Here is a 25,206-nt window from a genome sequence, read left to right on the forward strand (position 1 = left end):
GAAAAAAATTGATAAACACGTACTTTCAGATGAAGGGTCTCTCATCTTGGAACATAGAACTATTACTACTTCGGCTTTAATTTTTATATAATAAGAGAAAGATTACTAAACATATGAGTGATATATTGGCTATCAGTGGAATGGACTCTGGGAGTAAGACATTTATGGAGTGTAAAATATAGATAATAGGTAGTAATAACAATCTATCAGAAAGAGTAAAAGCTGTAGGCTATTAGGATCAGGAACCATAAACTATGTTTTCATTTTTGCCAACTCTGAGGTCATGAACAGAGAGTGAACCTCTCAGCTAGTTTTCCTGTGTCTTTTTTTTTTTAATTTTTTTTTAAATTTTAATTCAATTAATTAGCATATAACGTATTATTGGTTTCAGAGATACAGGTCTGTGGCTCATCTGTCTTATATAATAGCCAGTGCTCATTACATCACATGCCCTCCTTAATGGCCATCGCCCCGTTACCCCATCCCTCCACTTCCCTCTCCTCCAGCAACTCTGTGTTCCTATGATTAATGAGTCTTTTATGGTTGTCTCCCTCTCTAGTTTCATCTTGTTTTATTTTTCTTCTCTTCCCCTATGATCCTCAGTTTTGTTTCTTAAATCCCACATATCAGTGAGATCATACGATAATTGTCTTTCCCTGATTGGCTTAATTTCACTTAGCATAATACCCTCTAGTTCCATCCACATCAGTCTAATAGCAAGATTTCTGTATATATGTATACCACATCTTCTTTCTCCACTCACCTGTTGATCGACATCTGGGCTCTTTCCATAGTTTGACTATTGTGGCCATTGCTGCTATAAACATTGGGATGCAGATGCCCCTTCAGATCACAACATTTGTATCTTTGGGGTAAATATCCTCTATTTCAAATAGGAGGTTGTTAATACTACCCTGCCTGCTGAACAGTGTTAAGGTCAATGAGATAATAAATATGAAAGTAATATGAAAGAATAAAACAACCACAAATAAAAGTTCATGGTTATATTAATAGTATATGTATATCAAGTTGTATTTGTAGTAGTAGTAGTAATGCAAGTAGCACTTTGACCTTCCAGTTTACTGAATATGTGTGAGTGATTTGGTTAAGAACTTGAAGTCTGGGGGTGCCTGCCTGGCTCAGTTGGTAGAGCATGTGACTCTTGATCTCAGGGTTGTGAGTTCAAGCCCCACATGGGTGCAGAGATTATAAATAAACAAACTTTTTAAAAAGAGAGAGCTTGAAATCTGGAGTCAGATTACAAAGCTTGTTTCAAATCCCTTTCTTCCACTTAATAGTTGGTTACTTTGTAAGAGTTATTTTGGCTATCATTTTGTTCTCCTCATCTGTAAAAAGGAACCGATAATAGTAGGAATCTCAAGGTTGGGAGTATTAAAGGACTAAATGTACAACACTTAAATTAACACAGAATGCATAAGAAAATGTCTAAAGTTCTTGAGTTGAAACTCTAGTTGTGTGGAATTAAAGTATCTCAGCAGTGTGAATTTTTAAAATGTAATTTAATTATGCTCTTATCAAAATAGGTATGGAAGGAACATACCTCAGCATTAAAAAGGCAATATATGACCAGCCTACAGCTATCACACTCAGTGGTAAAAAGCTAAAAGCTTTTCCTCTAAGATCAGGAACAAAAAAAAAGGATACCCACTCTCTCCACTTCTTTTCACCTTGGTTTTGGATGTCTTAACCATGCAGTTAGACAAGAAAAAGAAATATAAGGCATCCAGATTAGAAAGTAAGAAACAAAACTGTAACTCTTTGTAGATGACATAAGACAAAATTAGAAAATCCTAAAGACTCCACCAAAAAACTATTAGAATTAAATGTATTCAGTAAAATCACACAAGATATAAAATTAACATACAGAAATCAGTTTCTGTACATTAATGATAAGCTGTCAGAAAGAGAAATTAAGGAAACAATCCCAAACACTATTGTCAATAAGAATAAAATACGTGGGTATGCTGATTTCAAACTATATTACAAAACGATAGTAATTCAAATAGTATATTACTGGCATAAAAACAAGCACAGATCAGTGTGTTAAAGAACCCAGAAATAAATCCACATATATCTAGTCAGTTAATTTGACAAAGGAGTCAAGAATGTATAATGGGGGAAAAACAAGCTACTGCCTGGCTCAGTCAGTAAAGCATGCAGCTCTTGATTTGGGGCCCATAAGGTCAAGCCCCACCTTGGTCATAGAGCTTACTTTAAAAACAAAACAATAGGGGGCGGGGAACAGTCTGTTTAATAAATGGTGTTGGGAAAACAGGACAGTTACGTGCAAAAGATAAACTGGGCCACTCTCTTATATTGTATACAAAAATCAATTCAGAGTGGATGAAAAACCTGAAATAAGACCAGAAACCATAAAACTCCTAGAAGAAAACATATGCATAAGCTCATTGACATTAATGTTAGAAATATTTAGGGGGAAGGAGGTCTTGCTCCTCAGGCAGTGCAACAAAAGCTAAAACAAATGGAATTACATCAAACTAAAAAGCTTTTGTACAATGAAGGAACTATTAACAAAATAAAAAGGCAACCTATGAATGATGGAAGATATTTGCAAATCATATATTTGATAAGGGGTTAGTATCCAAAATACATAAAGAACTTATACAACTTAATGTCTGAATCCTGATTTTTTAAAAATGTGCAGAGGACCAAATAGACATTTTTCTAAAGAAGACTTACAGATGGCCAACAAGCATGTGAAGAGCTTCTCCCACCATTAATTGTCATGAAAATCCAAATCAAAACCATAATAAGACATCACTTCACACTTGTCTAATTGGCTAGTATCCAAAAGACAGTAATAGGTGTTGAGTAGAATGTGGAGAAAAGTGTACATACACTGTTGGGGAAATATAAATCATAGCTGCTATGAAAAATAGTATGGCGGTTCCTCAAAAAATGAAAAATACAATCCAGCAATTCCACTGCTGGATATTAATTCAAAGAAAGTGAAAACATTGATTAAAAAAGATATATGCACCCCTGTGTTCATTGCAGCATTATTTACAACACCCAAAATATGGAACCAACTGTATCTATTAATAAATGAATAGATAAAGAAGATGTGTGTAATATCGCTTAGCCATAAAAAGAAGGAAATCTTGCCATTTATGACAACATGGAGGGACCTGGAGGATATTATGCTCAGTGAAATAGGACAGAAAGACAAATAGCATGATTTCACGTATCTGTGAAGAGAAATGAATGAACAAACTCAAAGATACAAGAAATAAACTGTTGGTTACCAGATGGGAGAGGGTGCAAAACAGGTGAAGGGAATTAAGAGGTCCAGACTTCCAGTTATAAAATAAATGTTATGGGATGCAATGTATAACATATAGAATATAGTCAATAATATTGCAGAAACTTCGTATGGTAACAGATGGTAATAGACTTATTGTGGGGATCATTTCATAATGTATAAAAATATCAAATCACTATGCTATATGCCTGAAACTAATAGGATATTGTGTGTTGGTTATACTTCAACTTATAAAAAGTAACTTAAAAATAAAGTAATAGTGCTTGTCTTACAAATTTAGTGTATCTTTGAAAAACATTGAAATTATTCATACTTACTCATTAATAATGTGAAGACATTTTTATATAAATTGTTTTTCTTTTCAAGATACCTTTCAGGTCATTTCAGATATTTTTTTATCACTTAACAGTAAATAATATTTTTTAATTTTGCAGCTATTCATACAAAATGTTTTGCCAGGTAACAGTGTACATGCATTAGTTTTGTTCAATGATTTTTATTTATTTCCATGATTATAGACTGAAATCGGCAAGGGATGTGGTTACCAGAACAGGATACTCCTTGGCTTTGGGATCTCTACATAGATATTTAGGAGGAATAAGTTCTTCTCAACATTTGAATTCTTGTGTTGGAATCCTTTTTACTTTGTCTCAGGACAGTACTTCTCCTGATGTGCAGGTAAATACCCCATGTGATACCTTCTTGAAATTCATGATTTGTATATAATGCAGATTGTTTTTATAGACCTTTAATTTGTAAATAATCTCCCCACCAATAAAGCCAAACCATTGTTAACCTTGACTCGTTTTTGAAATTCAAATCTTACTATCTTTACTTCACACTCAGTGTTTCTAAAACCAAATTCTTTATCTTTTTCTGAAAATGGATCGTCCATCTTAATAATAACATTTACTCTTTTGGAGATCTTAATTGGTACTAAGGATTGTTTTATATATTCTTCTAAAACATTAACATATTTAAGCCTCACGGCAATCTAGAGTATATATTCCCCTTATACAAAAAAAAAAAGAAAACTGGAACTTACAAAAGCGAAGTATCTTACTCACAGCTGAAAGCCAATAAATCATGGAATCAGCTCAAAAACATAAGTCATGACCTCTAAACCCATGTTCTTAACCAGTTAAGAACACAGTATAGATCTTGTCCATTTCAGTTAAAATCCTCATTCTCTTGATATCTTACTCAAATCCTGAATGACTATTTTTCTATCTGCTCTTTTTCTCCACTTATCTCTGCCTTCCTTGTATGTTCCTAATAGCTATGGTAGTATTTTTTGGTTCTTTGCAAGTCCCCCGAGATGTGAAGACATTTATTTTCCTGAAAGACTTTCATCTTGCCACTTCTCTACCAAAAATTTGGAGAAACTGCTTATTGCTTCCTAAATCACCTCATTCAAGTCCTATCAACTGACCCAGGAACCCTGTTATTACCTGAAAGTACTTGCTTTTCTTGTAGAAGACCTGCCTATTTTCATCCAACACGTGCCTTTCTCATATCTGCATTTATATTTTTCCTGTTCTTTTCCCTTACTATTCCTGTCTGATAATCCAAATTTTCTAGTGTTCTGGGATCCAGTTTAACCACCTTCTCATCAGATTTCAACATCCCTAATCCACAGTTAGATCTCATTCTTTGAATTACCATATTACAAATCATCTCCTCCTCCTCATCGTCTAGTAGTTGACTGAGTTAACTTATAAAGTGTTCCATTTTTTTTATCCTCACTTATTATAACACTTTTTATTTTATTTCCCTTCTTCCCCTTTGAGAAGTCTGTTGTGAATGCACATATTTTTATATCAAATACTTTTTTTGTTGATCAAATACTTTTAGTGGCTTCCAGTATCATCAAATCTTACTCTTCTCAATTACTACGGTATCTTACTTAGCAGTTAATGTTTGTAGCATTTAAAGTACTGTAAGCTTTCAAAAAAATAAAGTACTATAAGCTTTCTTACACATTCATTGGTAAGAGGGATAAAATTTTCTCAGTTTCCGAAATGGAGACATTTTTATGTACTTAAAACATACATAGAAGTAGAATATACTATAAGGACCCTATTATACCCATAATCTGACTGCATTGGTTTTTAGTATATGGCCATTCTTGTTTCATTCACTCGTTCATTTGTTCATTCATCCATTAATTCATTGGTGGCTTAAATAACAGAAATTTTATTTTCTCATGGTTCTGGGGGCTTGAAGTCCAAAATCAAAGTGTCACTCAGTTTGGTTTCTTCTGAGCCCTTTGTTTGGCTTGCAGGTGGTCACCTCACTGTGTCTTCATTTGGCTTTTCACTGTGCTTGTGCATCTCTAGTGTCATTCTGTCCAGATTTTCTCTTCTTAGGACACCAGTCACATTGGGTTAGGGCCTACCCTAAAAGCCTCATTTTAACTCCTTTAAATACCCTGTCTCCAAAGGGAGAGGCTTGTTCATTTAAACCAGAGTTGACAGACGTATTTTATTAAGAGCCACATAGTAAATTGTGTACACCTTATACGTCATGCAGTCACTGTCGGCTACACAATTCTGTCATTGTAGCAGTAAAGCAGCCATAAATATGTAAATAAATGAGCATGACTGTGTTTCCGTGAAGTTTTATTTATAAAAACATGACAGGTCAGATTTCACTCAAAGGCATTTCATTTGTTTAATAGAAATAAATATAGACTTATTTTATACATATACTTATTTTTATATGTTTATGAAAGTGCACTTAAGTGGGCACCTCTGTGAATAAAGTATACAAACTAAATACACCATGTAACCAGCACCTAGATCAAGAAATAGAACATTATCAATACCCCAAACGCTTTCCTCATGTTCTCTTCTAGTTACTACCTGTCCCACCAAGGATAACCACTATCCTAATTTGCAACATCATATATTAGTTTTGCCTGCTTTTATACTTTATATCAATGGAATCATATGGTATGTACTCTTTTATGTCTGGCTTTCTTCCAACATTATGTTCAAGAGATTTGTCCATATTACTGCATGTATTTGTAGATTTTGTTGAATCTTTTTATTTATTTTGAATCTTTTAAAAACTGGAATTTTTGTTCACATAGATTAAACAATAAACAATTTTTAAAAACTAGATTCACTTCAGGCTGTTAGCTAAAGAACCAAACATAGCCTTGGAATTCTTGGTGCTGAGATTTTGTTTACCATTCTAAATTAGATGATTGTCTTCCATTGTTTTTTACTGAATACTTGAAGAGAAATCTTTTCTTAAACTTCTTATGTTTTCCGTTTTTCTTTCCAGGCTAGTAATAGCACACAAATTACTTTGCTGTTACTTTATCACTTGCTTCAACAAAGACAGTTCATTGTGTTTTATGTTTCTTAATGCTGCTATAGCATTTTAAATTGTTTTTCTCTGTCTTCACAGACCTGGGCACTACATTCACTATCATTGATAATTGATTCTGCTGGCCCACTCTATAATATGCATGTGGAACCCACCTTTTCTCTTATTATAATGTTATTATTAAATGTGCCTCCTACTCATGCTGAAGTTCACCAAAGTCTTGGTCGCTGTTTGAATGCCCTTATTACTACATTGGGTCCGGAGTTACAGGGTATGCATAGCTCATTTTGTGCTTTTTACATTAAGAATATACATAGAGGGGCGCCTGGGTGGCTCAGTGGGTTAAGCCTCTGCCTTTGGCTTGGGTCATGATCTCGGGTCCTGGGATCGAGCCCTGCATCAGGCTCTCTGCTCAGCGGGGAGCCTGCTTCTTCCTGCTTCTCTGCCTGCTTGTGATCTCTGTCTGTCAAATAAATAAATAAAATCTTTAAAAAAATGAACATAGAAAATTAATTCATTTCTTATTACTAACTCAAATACTTGTCAGTGAAGTGAAGTTTAGTTTAGCACAATGTTCTGTGCAAATCCATGGGCAGAATGTTGAGAGTCATCTTGGGAAGAAGACTTTGACTCCTGAATGTTGACATAATAGAATATAATGTAAAAACGAGAAAACTTAATGTAAGCTCCACCACTACTTAATTGGATGACCTTTGGAAAATCTTCGGTCTTTGTTTTCCTTCTCTATCAAATGAGGGAAAAATTGAAAAGCCTTTGTAATTAACACATAGTAGGTGATCATATATTTTGTGAAATGCCATTCAGTGTGATTTCTTTTATCTTGAAAAGACAAGGAGTACCATATTTAGAAAGATAGATTTTTTTTAAAGCTTCCCTTTCAATGAAGGTGATAGACATCAAGTGGAATAGTTCAAACAACTCATCTCCTCTAAAAAGTAAGTGACCCAAAAAAAAAAAAAAAGTAAGTGACCCAAGTCCCAAAGCTCAGATAATCTGATCTGTTAAATATAAAGTCTGTGATTTTAATATTTGAAAGCTACTCAACTGATACAAGCAGAGCCATGTTCATTAGTCATTTCTAATTTTACATTTCAAATAATTTGATATAACCTAGTCTTAGGTTTTTGTAATGATCTATGTTGACATAAATTTTTTCAAAATAAGAATAATGAACATAACCTTAAAATCTGTCACCTGGATTATCCCTGCTTTTTTAGAAGAAATTTACTTCACAGATCCTTAAGTTTAAAATTGGTATTAAAAAAAATTTAGGGGTGCCTGGGTGGCTCAGTGGGTTAAAGCCTCTGCCTTCAGCTCAGGTCATGATCCCAGAGTCCTGGGATTGAGCCCCTCATTGGGCTCTCTGCTCAGCAGGGAGCCTGCTTCCTCCTCTCTCTCTGCCTGCTTCTCTGCCTACTTGTGATCTCTGTCTATCAAATAAATAAATAAAATCTTTAAAAAAAAAAACATTTAAGCCTAGTAATATATGCTTAAAGAGGAATGATTTCATAGACCAACTATTCAAAGTTCTCTGCTTTCATTTTAGGTAATAGTACTTCCATTTCCACCTTAAGGACTTCCTGTCTTTTGGGTTGTGCAGTGATGCAAGATAACCCAGATTGCCTTGTTCAAGCTCAGGCCATTTCTTGCCTTCAGCAGCTTCATATGTTTGCTCCAAGACATGTCAACCTGTCTAGCTTGGTCAGCTGCCTCTGTGTGAGTATAAAAGTAATTAATCTTAGTTTTTTTCCATTGGAAACTTAGGTTTATTTTAATTATCTAGTCTGTGTACAATAGCTATTTTCTCTTAATACTTTCTCTTAATTCTAGTCTTTTTTAAGGGGTGGACCAACTTTTATATAATCACATTTTAAACCTCTCATATATTGATTCATTTTTCTTCTCTTAATGATGAACTTAATATTTGGAATATTTATTCATTAGTCAACAAACATATACAGGGTGCTTAAATGTGTCAGGTACTGTATAAATGCCATAGGACATGGAAATATTTGTGATGTCTTTGTTTTTCCTTTTCTTTTTTCCACATAATTACATATAAAGTTCCCTCCACCCCAGATGGGCACATAACATTTTCCCTTAATATTCTAGTGGCATGATCATCAATATCGGGGTTTTAAGAATATGTTTAGTAAGTATGACAAGATGAATGCTAAAAGTTCAGGTGAAATGGTTCATGATCGTCAATGGTTTTAAGATTTACCTTGTGTATCACCAGTATCTGTTTGGACTTGTCTTAAAAATTGAGTTACATTTGGAATTAAAAGAACACCATTGCCTTTAAACATTTTCTGCCCTGGCACAGCACACTCCCATTAGTAACGTGACCGTTGAGAATCATTACTTTAGACAGCCCTTTCATTTACAAGCTTGAAGCAGGATGTGCAGCATTTCAGACCTTGAAAGAACCTCAAATGTCATTAAAACCAACCTTCCCAATAAAAAAGATAAATCAAGGACCAAAAAAGTCAAGTAATTTGCCCAAGGTAACATACCTAGTTATAGTGGTAGTTCTAAGTCAAATCTAGAATCCACGTTTCTCAACTTATTTAGACCCCATTTCTTTTCTTTTAGTCCCATTTTCTTTCTCACTGACTTCATACTTACGGTTAGCTCTTAATCTCAGTTCTGCCAACTCCTACTTTTTGTTGCCTTAGGAAGTCCCACAACCTCTTCCAGCCTTAGCTACCTTGTTTATAGAGCACAAGGATTACACAGGATGCCACCTGTAAAGGCACATGTCCCAGGCACTTAATAACCAACCACTCAATGCATAGTAATTTTTATTTTCTTAACATATAACTTATATATTATATTAATCTTTGTAGTGACTTTCGCAAAGTTATATAAGACTCTTATAAAGAGTTTGCGACTGACTCTTCTGATAGAAACTTGGTTCCTCTCTGGGTTAAACATGTATTGGAGAAAATCGTGCTAACTGGATTTTACCTTTACCACTAAATGACTTTTCCCTAGGAATATTATTCTTTCTATTCCAAGAACCATTCCAAAACCAGTTACTGAGAAATAGCCACTCCTTTGCAAGTTGTTCAAACTTTCACTTTTCTTGTACTACCTTTTTTTTTACCCCCTTGAACTATAGTAGAAATTTTCCATTGGTAGCCTTTTGAAATTTAACTGATGTGTGAATTTATTTACTAAGTATATTGAGAAATAAAGAGCAAAACTTACTACTAATTCTTGAAGAATTAGATCTGATCAAATTTGTTGCTTTTTTTCCCCCAGACTGAGAAGGGTTACATATAAAAAAGAGTAGAGACCACTATCAGATTTTTGATTCAGGAGCAGTCAGAGCAATTGAGAAAATCAAAATTAACAGTTGACTAATCTTATTTATGTGACTCTTATTTAAGCTATAAATTGACTTTTCTTATACAAAAATCATTTAAAAATTACAGTCACTATAGTTAATTTTGTCTTAATTTTTTAGTAAGTTGTATTCTGAATTTATTAGATTGAGTTTATGATAGAGTATTTCCTGTAGTAAGAAAATTGCTTTTGCTTTCCTATTTAACATGTTTATGATCAGATTTTCTTTTTTACAGAGAATTTAATTACTTAGCATGAGATGTTTTCATATTAATTGAAACTCCCTGAATATTCAGAATACAATTCATCATTAAGAAAGAATCTTAATGGAAAGAGTTTTCTTCTAACTGCATGCTGTTTAACTTCCATTCTGAACTTGGTCTTAGCTACACTAGCAATTCTGAGTACTCTCAGTTTTAAAAGTTGGCTTCCAAGAATAAAAAAATCTATAATTAACTTGTGATGAGGTAAACCATTAACTTTGTCCCTTGCTGGACACCTGCTCATGTGAATGCAATCCAGATCTCTCCTTTAACACTCATGTGTACTTGATCTGGCTTTGTTATCGAGGCTTAATGAGAGATTGCAAAGGAAAACCTTATTACACAAGTGTACATTTTTTAAGTTTTTGTATATTTTATAGCTTTATATCTTGAGTTGAGTATTTCCAAGATCTTAGCTCAACTCATATTTTAAAGTTTGAAAATGAAGTATTATGGCATATTTTTAAGCTGAAGCTAAGCCAATTTGAATGATAGCTCTATCAATATTTGTATTTTAATGCTTAGCTGACTGTTGTCAAAGTCATCCTACTATTTATCTTTTGGTTTTGTCATGACCGGTCTGTCATTTGTTTTTGTGCAGGAGATCTTGTTGGATAATTCTGTGTTGGTAGGTCCCTGGCCCTCAATTCCTAACTTTTTTTGAGGTTTGCAATGCTCTTTCTTTGTGTCGTTTTTTTGGATGTAGATGTTCTTGTTTTCCCCTGCATCTCTTTGTTTAAGCTAACCATTAATGCCAAGTCCAGTATGTGTAGCATGTTACATGGTGTTTATTTAATACCACTGTAAACGGATCTTCCCTAACCTTCTCCAGCTGGTGCAGTCACTCCTTGCACTTAGTTTTGCATCATTTTGATTTATGTATTCATTTCAGAAAGGAATTGTAATTATGGCTTGACTTAGTTTTTATACTTTTCCTGCTTCGTTTGTTTGCCTTGACTCATTCTATTCCTCTTCCCGATATAAATGCTGGAGAATGACATGGAGATATTAAGTGTTCCATTTTGCTTTGTGCGACTGACTGCCTTCAATCTTTTTTCTACCAAACAAGTAGAATACTTTTAAGCATGCTTTCTCTAAAAGAGTGTTTGACCAGCCTGAATAAATGCTGCACCTGCCTTGAATTATATGTTTATAAAACTGCAGTGAAAATAACTAGTAGATTCATTAACCTTTCTTTAAAATTGCTTCATAGTATGCTTTTTTTGTCATTGTTGTGAAATGCAGCCATAATTTGGGGCATGAGTAAACTTAATCTTTTTACATTTTAACTCCTCTTTCCTATGTATTAGTTTCTAACGATGGTTCTTTAACATGACTTGAATGACATTAACCAGACTTTGTGAATGGCATTCCTTTTTCCACTTTTGAGCTCATGATATGACTTGAGTGTATAATAGGATATATTTATAAAGCAGTTCTCATTCCTATGTTTTACTGATGATACATTCACAAATCTTTTATGTTTTTTGGCATCTGATAAAATTTAGGTTTCCACTCTCTTTTCATGTGTTTCTTACATATCAAAAAACAGCTGTCACCCACTCTTTTTCCCAGAATTTATCCTCTGCTCTTTTCAACAAACTCACCTACTTCAGTCCTGTTTTTCTCACATACACCAGATCTAGATAAAGGTCACAATAAGAATTACGTTGTTACTTCTCACATTTTGCTTGGAAAATCAGTAGTGTAACACACAATCTCATTGTCGTAAACCACACTAAACTGGCCTTTACTTTCATAGTTAGAAAAAAAATAAATTTCAAAAACTCTATACTTTATCCTACTTATGAATCACTGAGTTGGAATTTGTATCCAGAACCTTTGACTTGTTTTAATTGTTCATTTAAGGTATATTACAATCATATCATTTACTTGAGTAGCTACAACCTGGTGAGATTCACATTGTTCAGATACTTCTAAGTAAAAAGAATATGTATTGAGTTTGTCATTATGAGCAAAAATATTCTGCAATGTATACGTCTTTGTACATATATGCATATCCATATGTAAGTTGATATACATATATGTAAAACTTGTCTGTAATGTGTCTCTAGAGAGTGTTTTTGGTGAATATGTTTTCAGTAAAATTCATTTCTGCCTTTATTTGAAAATGCATTTACTTACTCTGTATGACATCTGAATAAAATACTACTGATAGAGACTGTTAATTATAATTAATAATAACCAACATTCATTGAGCACTTACTATTTGCCAGGTACTGTACTCAGCCCTTTTGCATGTGTCTTTGTGTTAATTTTGCAACAGCCCTGTGACATGGGATAGTGTTATTTCCATTTTACAAATAAGGAAACTAAGGCATGGAGAGGTTAAATAATTTGCCCAAGGTCACACGTCTAATAAGTGAGGCAGTTTGACTCCAGAGCTTCCCTTTTAACCAGTATGCTATACTGCTTATATGGATTTATATAAATTTACTTAGAGAATATATAAATTTACTTAGAGAATCATAAAACATTATAATGTTGCATGAGCGCAAACATCTGAGCTATAAATAAATTCTCAATTGTATTTCTTTTATCTCAAAACTATTTTACTCATATAAATTTTTATTTTCTAACACTCAAGATGCTACTGCTTGGATTTGTGTATGAATATTTGTGTAATCAAGTACATGTGCTACTCCTTTAACTGTGTCTAAGAGTAAAAGATATGTACTAGAATAGTTTGAAGAAGTTGCTGTCTATTTAATAAACTGCATCTAGCACAGTAATGGGCTGGACAGAATCAGGAAGGATCCAGTGAATGTCTATTAGACTTAGTGTGAATGCCTCCAAGAATTTCAGCTCTTTCATTTCCCAAATGCTATTTTTCAGGTGAATCTTTGTAGTCCCTATTTGTTATTGAGAAGAGCTGTACTGGCTTGTTTACGTCAGCTTGTACAGAGAGAAGCAGCTGAAGTTTCAGAACATGCTGTTATGCTTGCTAAGGATAGCAGAGAAGAGTTGACTCCAGGTAATTCTTTTTTATCAGCATTATTTCCAGCTCAGATGATTTAAGTTTTAATCTTAAATCTTTCATGCAAACATGAGTTTTTAAAATGAAATATAAAAGTTAATATGTAATGTTTTAAACCTGCCACAAGAGATAGTCACTAACAGTTACTGTCATTCCAGCTGGTGATGTTACTGGTTTAGAGCAACGGTTTTCAAACTTAGACCCCCAAGCTAGCAATATCCACCTCACTGAGAACTTGTTAAAAATGCAAATGATTGGGCCCCATCACAAATCTGCTTAATCAGAAATCTGGGAGTGGAGTCCAGCAATCTGTTCCCTATGTTTTATAATCCCTGTTAATGAATTTGAGAGCCTCTCAAATTTTAGAGCAAATTTTTTCACAACAAACAGTTGAAGTAGGATTTAGCCTTTAAGTAATTTACCATATATGCCTGTAATCTCATTTAATAAAACTTACCATAGAAGAGTCTTCTTCTCATTTAATCATATCTCATTTAATAAAACTTACCATAGAAGAGTCTTCAGGTTAGAGGGTTTTTATGCCTCTTCTTTATTTTAGAGCTGAATTAAAGGATTTCAAGACTTAAGTATATACTTCTTTATTTTAAAATTATGTGGTAATGCAAATATGCATACAAATTCAAACAACCTACAAAAACAGCAATGGTAATATCTTACTCTTTTATGTATATAGTTTCCAAAGTGGTGTCACACTTTTAGAAGGTCTCAGGCTTCTTTTAGAAGGTCTCAAAGCTTTCCAGTATCTAAAGCTCTCAGAACAGTGTGTTTTACTGTCCTGCTGTGCTCCTTAAATTAGTTTGTTGTTACATTAAAACTTTAAATCTGACTTGAGTTAATCGGCATTGCTGAACTGGTATAGTTGTTATCAGACAGGTTGTAGAACTCATTTGAAAACTGTTGATGATTTACCTTAACCAGAGAAATTTTAATCTTATAATTGTATGAGATATTCTGCCCAAGTGATCTTCAGTTTATATTCACCACTGAAATTATCTGCATCTTTTGCTTTGACTTTGATTGTGTAAACATAATGTATATTCCTAGAATTCTTGAGTTAGCTATGTGAGTAAAATATACTAAAGAACTTATTACCTAATTCCCTTTTTAAAATTTTATAATTTTTCATACTGATGGATAAGTTTAAAGTAATGTGTAGTGAAAACATATATTCACCTACTTATTATCTTTATGGCGCTCATTTTATATATCTTACTCTCTTTGTATATATACATAGATGCAAACCTTTTGCCAAACCATTTGAAAGCAAGCTGCAGACATCATGACAACTTACTTCTAATACGTAATATTCTCCTGCATGACCACACATCATTTCCACACTTAATAAAATCAACATGATTTAGTAGTGATCACAAAATGTGCAGTTCTCACACAGGTTTCCCTAGTTATCCAAAAAATATCCCTTATAACTCCTTCCTACCCTCCCTTACCACCATCCAAATTTAGGTTCCAGCCATGACTCACACATTGGTTGTTCTGTCTCTTTAGATCCCTAATCACTGCCCCCTTCTGATCTTTTTTTTTTTTTTTTTTTTTTTTTGAATTATAGTTGACACACAGTGTTAATTTGTTTCAGGTGTACAGCATCATGATTCAACAAGTTTATATATTATGCTTTGCTCACCACAAGTGTAGTTATCATCTGTCACCATACCATGCCATTAGAATACCACTGACATAGTCCCTATGCTGTACCTTTTATCCCAGCAATGCCTCCTTGTGGTCTTTAAAAGATAATTTCTCTTTCAAAAAGATCATTCTCTTTCAAAATAGTGTAGTAGTAGCATAATCTTCAGAATCTAAATGCTTTCAGAAATGCTAAATAAGCTAAATTTTCAAGAGAAAATGTATTTGTTCTTTTAGCATTTCCAGAATTAGAGGAAGTAGTTGCTAGACCAAGGCTTATGTTTCTTCTTTGAGGTGCTTTATTACTTTGCAATGAGAATATCTGCATATAGTATTTTAAAAACTTTTTTGAATATGTGTACTTCTCATATCGCAGTTTTGTTTTCTGTATTACTTAGATCATCGATTTTCTTCTTGTCAGATGCTAACATCAGAGAAGTGGGCCTTGAAGGGGCATTATTGACCTTACTAGATAAAGAGACCGATCAGAAGTTATGTCATGATATCAAAGAGACTTTAAATCATATGCTTACATCTATGGCAGTGGATAAGCTCTCCTTCTGGTTAAAACTTTGTAAAGATGTACTTGCTGCATCAGCTGGTAAGTATTGGTGGTTGCCATTTAAAATAAAATTGAAAATGAAAATGTTCTATATATAATTATTTGCTGGTGATAGTTCATCAGTTTTGTCTTGAGTATTTGTATTGAAATTGCTTGTTGCTTTTTTCAAGTGAAGATTTTAGTGTTTACATCTAACACTTAAGCCTATGTTTTTCTTATTCTTCTCATTATCTTCTGTGACTTCCCTGTATAAAACAAACTAAAAAGCAGTTGTTTATACTATGAAAGTGATGTCATGACTTTGAGTAGCCCCATCATTTATTTTCATATGTACAGTTTTTTTTAAAGATCTTATTTATTTGACAGAGCAATAAGCAGGAGGAGCCACAGAGGGAGAAGGAGCCCCATGTGGGGCTCAGTCCCAGGACCACAAGATCATGACCTGAGCTGAAGGCAGATGCTTAACCAACTGAGCCACCCAGGTGCCCCCATACAAGGACTGATTTGATGCAGTCCTTCAATTTCTGAAAAATTATCAGAATTTGCAACATTTTGAGCAAGCGAGTTTCTATATACTCAATAATGCTGATTTCAAACAGGGTTAGAAAACAGTGTTATTTCCCTATTTTCTTTCTCAATATAAGATAATTGTTAGTGAGAAAGTATATAAGAATCTTTCAAATTTTTATCTGTGGAGTAAGACGATAAATGAGATAAAGAAAGGAGATAAATCAGTTCTGTTCCAGGTGCTATACATTCTTTGTCTGATTTAATCCTTTAGCCATCCAATGATTAGGAAGCATTATTCTATTTCACACAAGAGAAAACAAGACTTGGAAAGGTTAGGTAATTGACCCAAAGACACACACAGTTGGATTCAGACCTTCCCCTGCATGACTTTAAAATCCAGCTTCCATAATGCTTGCGTGGTTCAGTCAGTTAAGTGTCCCACTCTTGATTTCTGTTCAAGTCATGATCTCAGGGTTGTGAGATTGAACCTTGCATTAGGCTCCGTGCTCAGCACACTTTTCTTGATCCTTTCCTCTGTTCCTCTCCCTGCTCATTTTCTCTCTCTTTTTGTCAAATAAGTAAATAAAATCTTTTTTTTTTTTTATTTTTTAAATTTATTTATTTGTCAGAGAAAGAGAGAGCGCGCGCACAGGCAGACAGAATGGTAAGCAGAGGCAGAGGGAGAAACAGGCTCCCTGCCGAGCAAGGAGCCCGATGTGGGACTCGATCCCAGGACGCTGGGATCGTGACCTGAGCTGAAGGCAGCTGCCTAAGCAACTGAGCCACCCAGGCGTCCCAGTAAATAAAATCTTTAAAGTGAAATAATAAAATCCAGCTTTGTATTTCAGTAGCTCTTAAACTCAGTTACTCAAGCCTCATAAGTTAATGTGTTGTCTGGATTATATGAAAGGAAAAAAGATATTTTAAAAATAATTTTTTTTTTTTTTACATTCTTCACTGTCTACCTTGGTCCTGTTCCCTTCCAGTGATTTATATCTGCTCTTTTAAGTACTATGCTCTGCATGTTTTCCATCTCCACTACTTGAGAACTTAAAAGGACTTCTCCTTTGAGAGAAAATCTGTATGTGCTTTTTTTTTTTTTTTAAGATTTTATTTATTTATTTGACAGAGAAAGAGAAATCACAAGTAGGCAGAGAGGCAGACAGAGAGAGAGGGGGAAGCAGGCTCTCTGCTGTGCAGAGAGCCCAATGTGGGACTCGATCCCAGGACCCTGAGACCTTGACCTGAGCCGAAGGCAGAGGCTTAACCCACTGGGCCACCCAGGCACCCTGTATGTGCTTTGATAGATAGGTTGATTACACTTTTCTGGTGTCTCACCTTTTTTTTTACATTCATATTCCTTGAGCTTACTTGCTCAATTTTATTTCAGCGTTTGTTCTTTATCCTTTGTAGTTTGGCTGCATCCCTTCTTAGGAAAACTTGCTTTTCAGGCTTTTTTGGCTTACATAGTCTTAAGACTTTGCCATAATTTTGTGACATCTTTGCTCTAACACATTCAAATTATGTTGACATACAAGATAATTTAAGGAAAAAATGTTGCTTTTTTAAGCATTCGTTCCATTTTAAGTCGAGCTAAACAGAGTTAATAAGTTAATAGTTTAAATAAATAGGAAATGGGGCACCTGGACAGCTCAGTGTGTTGAGCAACCAACTTTTGATTTCAGTTCAGTTCATGAATCTCAGGGTCCTGAGATACAGCCCTGTGTTGGATTCTGTGCTGCTGACTGAGCATGGAGCCTTCTTGGGATTCTCTCTTTCCTTCTGTCCCTCCCCCATGCTCTCATGTGTACATGCACACTCTCTCTCACTCTCTCTAAGAAAAGAATAATAATAATTCATCCCTCACAGGCTCTAGCCATTATAATAATATGAATCTATAAATGACAGCAATGGGTCTATCCTAAGAAAAATATTTTCAGACATTTTCAAATGGGTTCAGGAACCTTAAATCTGTTCAAGATCCTAGTGTTAAAACAGCCTCCCTAGTGCAGTCCACCATGCTCCATACCAGAGAATGTTGAGCTTCCTTAAGCATAACCCTCTACATACAACAGACTGATAATTGTCCTAGTATTTAGTATCCTGTCTGTAGTATCGTGTTTGGTTTTTCACTGTGACTATAATTGAACAACTTTGTCATTTTGACATGGAACATTTTTTAGAGCATTTCTTTAAATATCGCTGTTGTCTGTAGGTATTAGATGTGATCATTTTACATTTTACGTGATTATTTTACATTGTTAAAGATGTATGATTGATCAACAATTCTAGTGTGAATTTGAAGTCATTTGTGTTCCTTTATAAATGTGTCTTACATTTTATTTTAATTACATGTATTCTCCCTTGGTAAAAGATTTTACAACTGTAACTTGTGTGGATACAATGCAAGAAGAAGAAGGAGAAAAAGGGGATGATGCCTCAGTTCTGACCACCAGAAATGATGACAAATCATATCCATTTACCAATCCCCGTTGGGCTACTAGAGTCTTTGCTGCCGAATGTGTCTGTAGGATAATTAACCAGTGTGAGAATGCACACAGCGCACATTTTGACATTGCTTTAGCACAAGAAATGAGAAAAAGGGATTCAAGAAGTAAGTAGCATAAAAATGAAAAGACCAAACGATATCCATAGAAATGCTGCTTATGTTTTTAATATTAATTTAAGAAGTAAAACTAGAAAGTAGTTTGTATTCTTCTAAATCAGTTATGAAATTTGACTATAATATTTGTATAAGCTATAAAGCTACCATAGTTTAATGTTTATACACATTTCAGTGATTTAGCTTCTTAAATTGTCATTCACATTTGTTTAATTGACTTGTGCATGACTTAAATTTATAGAAAATAATCGTGTTCTTGAGTAGTACATGCATAATCACAATTCACAATAATTTTGCTTGTATATTATTTTAGTTTTGTGAATATTACCCAGAAAACATTAGAGCCTATCCAATGTAAAGTAAACCTGCTTGCAAGGCCATTTTGACCTTTTATTCTTGAGTTTTATTGTTTGTATCTAAAGGGGGTATGCGTACATACTGTGGCTTGATGTCTAATTTTCAAAATTTACTTAAGCACATTATGTTCAAAGACACAGTGTGTGTATCTAAATGCTATAGATATATTTTTTACCAAATAAAAAAATTATATAGCAAAATGTTGCTATTGCAGTATGTATGAATTAGGAATATGAATTAGGGAGTGTGAATTAGGTATCTCTGTTTTAATGATTTTTCAAGCAGGTGTTTATTGAGTCTCTTTATTTGTGATAAGCACCATTCTAGATACTGATAGGTAAAAAATTAGTATATCATATATACTTCCCAATTAAAATTGTAAGTGGCACTAAGATGAGTGGTTTCTTCATTGTGATCTATAACATTCTTATTAAAACTAGTCCCAGGTTTAGTTTAAGTAAAGGTTAGTTGTACCACTGAACATTTTATTGTTGGGATATTGTTAAGTGATGGTCCTATGTCTCTCCCCAGTAGAATTATTATACCAAAGAATGAATTGTAGGAATGAAAGGAATTCTCATTTATAATTTTATAGCTACAAATATTTTTTATATTCCTATCATTTGTAAGTGTGCTAAGACATACAGAAATAATATAATCTAGTCCATATAAAGAACCACATAAAACTATGTTTTGCAAAAGGAACATTTAAGTCTTTTCAGCTTCAACTTGACATAATTACTGTTATGCTGTTTAATTACTGACTAATTCATCAAAACCCAAAGTTTCCTAAGTACCTTCTAACATGCTTTTATCAGAAAGTCAGAAAAAAGTTTTTATTGAAGGTACTGTTAGCACTCTTTTAAAGGATGCTAATTTTGTCTCTGGTTTTTTAAAGCTACGTAATTGTTTGCCTTGGGAGTTTCTGTGTGTGATCATTTGCAATAGTGCAGCAAATCCAGCTTTGAAGTCTGTATTTAACAAACAGTACAGCAAAATAGTCAATCAAATCAGAGGTATTTAAGAAAGTCTAGAAAAGTCTGAAATTATAAGGAAAAGAAATGATCACTTAATGTAAATCTTAGTTTCAATGTATGCTTTTTCTTGATTAGATTTGTTTAATCTTGTAGATGACTTTTTGGTGCTACATCTTGCCGACTTAATTCGCATGGCCTTTATGGCTGCCACGGATCACAGTGACCAGCTCCGTCTTTCTGGCCTTGAAACACTGTTAGTTGTTATTCGGCGATTTGCATCTATTCCAGAACCAGAGTTTCCAGGTCATGTGATTCTGGAACAGTATCAAGCCAATGTAAGCACTTTCTGTTAGAGAATTTTATTTTTAGACACCTAGGATTAAAACAAAACAAAACAAAAAGGAACACCTGGGATAAAAGTCTGTGGAACTAACTGGCATGTCACTTTTTAAAATGTAAATGAGTATATGTCTCTGCTAATATATCACCCGTATAATCATTTTATAGAAAATTATGTTTGAAGAAGAAATCTTAAGTAAAAACAAAGTGGTACATAAAACAGGTCCTTTGTAAGGTTACAGGTTAATTAAAAACTTCTTGGTAGGGGCGCCTGGGTGGCTCAGTGGGTTGAGCCGCTGCCTTTGGCTCAGGTCATGATCTCAGGGTCCTGGGATCGAGTCCCGCATCGGGCTCTCTGCTCGGCAGGGGCCTGCTTCCTTCCCTTCCCCTCTCTCTGCCTGCCTCTCTGCCTACTGTGATCTCTTTCTGTCAAATAAAATAAATAAAATCTTTAAAAAAAAAAAAAAAACTTCTTGGTAATTTGGGGGATAAAGAACATTGCTAATTAAAATCTTTATAAAATATCTGAATATTAAGATAGCACAAAATCATTAGTTAATATTCCATTTAGGCTGTGTGCATGTTTTTTCTTAAAATCATCACTCCTAGATTAAATGTAACCTTTTTTTTTTCTCAGCTTAGAAAAGAATTCAGGTTCCTATTACTGATTCTGTAATCTTTTTATCTGATGTTTCACTGGCGCATTGAGCAATGTAGGAAGAACAGGGACGATAACAGAATCCTCACATGTAATCCTCCAGCATCATTCATCCTTTCCTACCTCTCCTTATGATACAGAGGCAGCTTCTGTCAGCTAGCAGTTAGGGAGACAGGAGGAGTTCACCGGTTAGTTAGCTTTCTCCATCAGATTTTCCTAGCGGGAAAAGCTTATGTATGCTCTGGGAGAAAACAAAAGGAAGGAATAGGAGTTATGTAGAACTACCATATTAGAATGAAATACTACAATTCAGCTTAAGGGCAGCTCCCTTATATTTTTAGCCCTCATAAAATTGCAAATGAGGGGTGCCTGCCTGAGTCAGCAGGTAAAACATGAGCCTCTTGATCTCAGGGTTGAGTTCAAGCCCTACATTGGGTATAGAACTTGCTTTAAAAAAATTGCAAATGATAGAAATACGATTACAGCTCACTTAAGCTGAAAAGGAGAGTTGTTTTCAAGAATCTCAGTTGTGGGGCACCTGGGTACCTGGGTGGCTCAGTGGGTTAAGCCTCTGTCTTCGGCTCAGGTCATGATCCCAGGGTCCTGGGATCGAGCCCCTGCACCGGGCTCTCTGCTCTGCAGGGAGCCTGCTTCTCTCTCTCTCTGCCTGCCTCTCTCCCTACTTGGGATCTCTGTCTGTCAAATAAATTACAAAAAAAAAAAAATTTCAGTTGGTTCTGCTTTCTTCTACATTAGCTTTATTCTCGAGTTTGCTCTCTCTAACTATTATCAAGATGGCTCTTAGCACCCAGTCTTAAAAAGAGATGGTGCTTCTATGCCGGTACTCCCAGCAGACATCTTTAGGAGACCTTGGGTCCCTGGAGTTAGGCAGTGCTCTCAGCTTCGTAACAACAACGTGGGCAAAACGTGGGTGAAAGAGAAGGTTCTCCAAAGGAAAAATGAGGTGCTCCTATCTAAAAGAAGATACATTGAACAGGCAGAGTCACAGGTATCTGGAATACCTATTATAAACAAATAATTTTAAAATAATACTCAAAAGAGGGGCGCCTGGGTGGCTCAGTGGTTAAGCCGCTGCCTTCGGCCCAGGTCATAATCCCAGGACCCTGGGATCGAGCCCCGCATCAGGCTGTCTGCTCAGCAGGGAGCCTGCTTCCTCCTCTCTCTCTCTGCCTGCCTCTCTGCCTACTTACGATCTCTGTCTGTCAAATAAATAAATAAAATCTTTTTTAAAAAAAAAAATAATACTCAAAAGAGAAAGAGTTTGTGCTAACTTACTTATTGATGCTTGATATTTCATATCATTTATTGCCAGGTAGGAGCGGCACTTAGGCCAGCCTTCACTTCAGAGACACCACCTGATGTCACTGCCAAAGCATGTCAGGTAAATGGTTAAAAAGACAAAGATTGGATGCCTGGGTGGCTCAAGTCGTTTAAGTATCTGCCTTCAGCTCAGGTCATGATCCCAGGGTCCTGGGAGTTCAGCCTCGGGCTCCCTGCTCCAAAGGGAGTCTGCATCTCCCTCTGCCCCTCCTCCCACTTGTTTGCTCAGTCTTTCTCTCTCTCTCTCTAATAAATAAAATCCTTATTAATTAATTAAACAATGTTTAAAAAGTAAAACCCTCTGTTAGGAGGCAATTCTTCAGTTAATATTTGATACCAGGAGTTCTACATTATAGTTGTCTAACCATTAATCTCAGCTCCTCCTTTTCCTTTATTTTTTAAATTTAGAGAATTTTCCCTTCCTTTCATGTAGCTACATGGTAATCTATTATTGGATATGTCATAATATATTTAACCAGTGATGGATGTATGGGGTTTTTTTATCTTTTGCTATTACAAATATTGCTGCAGTAAATGACTTTACATACAGGTCACTTTACTGGGTACAAGTGAATCTGTGAAGTAAATTCTGCAAGATTGAATTTCTGGTTTAAAGAATATATTGTTGGGGTTTATCAATTTAAACTCCTCCCAGCATTGTATGCAAATACCTGTTGTCCCACAGTCTTAACAACACTTTAAGTTGTCAGACTTTTAGGTGTTTGTCTATATGATGGGATGAAAAGGGTATCTTCGAATAGTTAAGTTTTAGATTTATGTTTCAAGTAAGACTGAGCATTTTTTTTATGTATCTAAGCCATTATAATATATAATTGTTTCATTTTTAAAGATTTTATTTATTTGAGAGAAAGAACACAAGTGATCATGAGCAGGGGGAAGGGAGGGCAGAGGGAGAGGGAGAAGCAGACTCCCCACTTAGTGGTGAACCCTACATGGGGTCAATCTCAGGACACTGAGATCATGACCTGAACCCAAGTCAGAAGCTTAACCCACTGAGCCACCCAGGTGCCCATAAGAACCACTATAATAGATAATTTTAAAGTTACTTTTTAAGGATTGATTGTCAGGCACTCAATATCCAACCCTAAATGACCTGCAAAAATTAAAAGCAGAACTAGCTTAAATTGAATTATTTATAATTCAATTTATAATGGAATATAAACTAAATTTAGTCTGTTCTTTCAACTTTATTTTATTCACTTGTATCTAGGATATGTTTGGTACCTTGATTATTCAAAGAACTGTATTAAATGTTGTACAAAAGGCACCTGGGTGGAACAGTTTGTTAAGCATCCAGCTGTTGGTTTGGGCTCCAGTCATGATTTCAGAGTCATGAGACTGAGCCACACTTCAGCTGCTGCACTCAGCGTGGAGTCTGCTTAAGACTCTCTCTCCCTTTCCCTGCCCCCATGCACTCTCTTGCTCTCTCCCTCAAATAAATAAATAAATGTGCTGAATCTCTGATTTATTATCACTTCATTATTTGTGTTCTTGCTTTAAGACATTAAAATCTTGTGAAATGAGACAAAAACTGAATAAATAGAGGAAGAGGAGAAATTAATTTTCTCTAGAGAAAGAAATACTACGAAATCCAAGAAAATCAAACAGCCTCCGATAATTTAGCAAACTGTTTGGAGAATTATTAATGATGCTTTGTTTTAAAATACTTTCAGTATCTTATTTTCAAAGTAAAATCTTCATTGGGGTTTTAAATGTTAAGTTCTTTATCTTTCAACAGTCAAACTAATTAACCATACAGTCTCTGCTTTTAAAATAGTAATATGAAATAAGATTGAAGATTTAATTCAATATTAATCCAAACATTTATGAAAGTGGTACCTTTCATGGCTTCATTTCTCCATATTTATAAAATCTGAAACTCTTTATTTTTTATACTTAGTAGCGCTGGTTTCCTTGCTCAGCCGTAGACTTCATTACCTTTTGAAATGCTGCTTTTGACTGGCATTATCAGCAGGATCTATTGGGTTTCCTGAGAAGAAGATGATTTCAGTGTCTAGATTCCTGAGATATGGTTAGCTCTGCTGAGCTCACAAAGGGGAGGTATCTATAATTTTTAGATGTAACTTTTGATCTTCTTAAAAACCAGGTTTGCAGTGCTTGGATAGCAAGTGGAGTTGTCAGTGACCTTAATGATCTCCGGAGAGTCCATCAGTTGCTTGTTTCATCATTAACAAAAATACAGGCTGGAAAAGAGGCTCTGAGTCACTTATATAATGAAAGTGCTTCTACTATGGAGATCTTAGCCGTGCTGAAAGCCTGGGCAGAGGTTAGTGCTTCTCCATTTATAACTGGAATTTTATTTTATTTTATTTTTAAGATTTTATTTATTTATTTGACAGACAGAGATCACACGTAGGCAGAGAGGCAGGCAGAGAGAAGAGGAGGAAGCAGGCCCCTCCGCCGAGCAGAGCCTGATTCAGGGCTCGATCCTAGTATGGGATCATGACCCGAGCCGAAGGCAGAGGCTTTAACCCACTGAGACACCCAGGTGCCCCAACTGAAATTTTAGAAGTTGTTAATAAATACTATAGGCTATATGCTGAAATTAACTACTTAAAACACAACTAAGTCTGTTTTTAAGGTTAACAAAAAGATTTTCAATGTGAGATTTCTTTTTATGCTCATTGATTTTTTTTTTAAGATTTTATTTATTTATTTATTTGATAGAGAGAGAAAGCACAAGTAGGCTGAGCAGCAGGCAGAGGGAAAAACAGGTTCTCCACTGAGCAGGGAGCCCAATGTGGGGCTCAATCCCAGGACCCTAGGATCATGACCTGAGCCTAAGGCAGCCGCTTAACCCACTGAACCACCCAAGAGCCCCCTGATTTTTATTTATTTACTTATTTTTTTTTTAGCCAA

At 34.9% G+C, this 25,206-nt stretch overlaps 1 protein-coding gene across 21 annotated transcripts in view; it reads left to right on the top strand.

The window, feature by feature from the left end:
• The window catches only part of HEATR5A (HEAT repeat containing 5A), a 113,169-nt gene that overhangs the window by 60,506 nt on the left and 27,457 nt on the right, over positions 1-25,206 (top strand). For 13 of the 21 annotated variants that reach the window (XM_082737910.1, XM_082737912.1, XM_082737898.1 and 10 more), the window contains 9 exons: positions 3,823-3,982; positions 6,722-6,911; positions 8,208-8,377; positions 13,132-13,270; positions 15,360-15,539; positions 18,385-18,624; positions 20,121-20,302; positions 22,298-22,366; positions 24,434-24,613. In XM_082737910.1, coding sequence (XP_082594036.1) covers positions 3,823-3,982; positions 6,722-6,911; positions 8,208-8,377; positions 13,132-13,270; positions 15,360-15,539; positions 18,385-18,624; positions 20,121-20,302; positions 22,298-22,366; positions 24,434-24,613 — 1,510 coding nt within the window. Of the gene's footprint in view, positions 1-3,822; positions 3,983-6,721; positions 6,912-8,207; positions 8,378-10,876; positions 10,904-13,131; positions 13,271-15,359; positions 15,540-18,384; positions 18,625-20,120; positions 20,303-22,297; positions 22,367-24,433; positions 24,614-25,206 lie in introns of all 21 variants that reach the window. The other 8 variants (XM_082737907.1, XM_082737896.1, XM_082737897.1 and 5 more) reach the window with 1 other exon arrangement.

The sequence above is a fragment of the Mustela nivalis genome (genome assembly GCF_964662115.1).
Source record: "Mustela nivalis genome assembly, chromosome: 6".
Classification (NCBI taxonomy): domain Eukaryota; kingdom Metazoa; phylum Chordata; class Mammalia; order Carnivora; family Mustelidae; genus Mustela; species Mustela nivalis.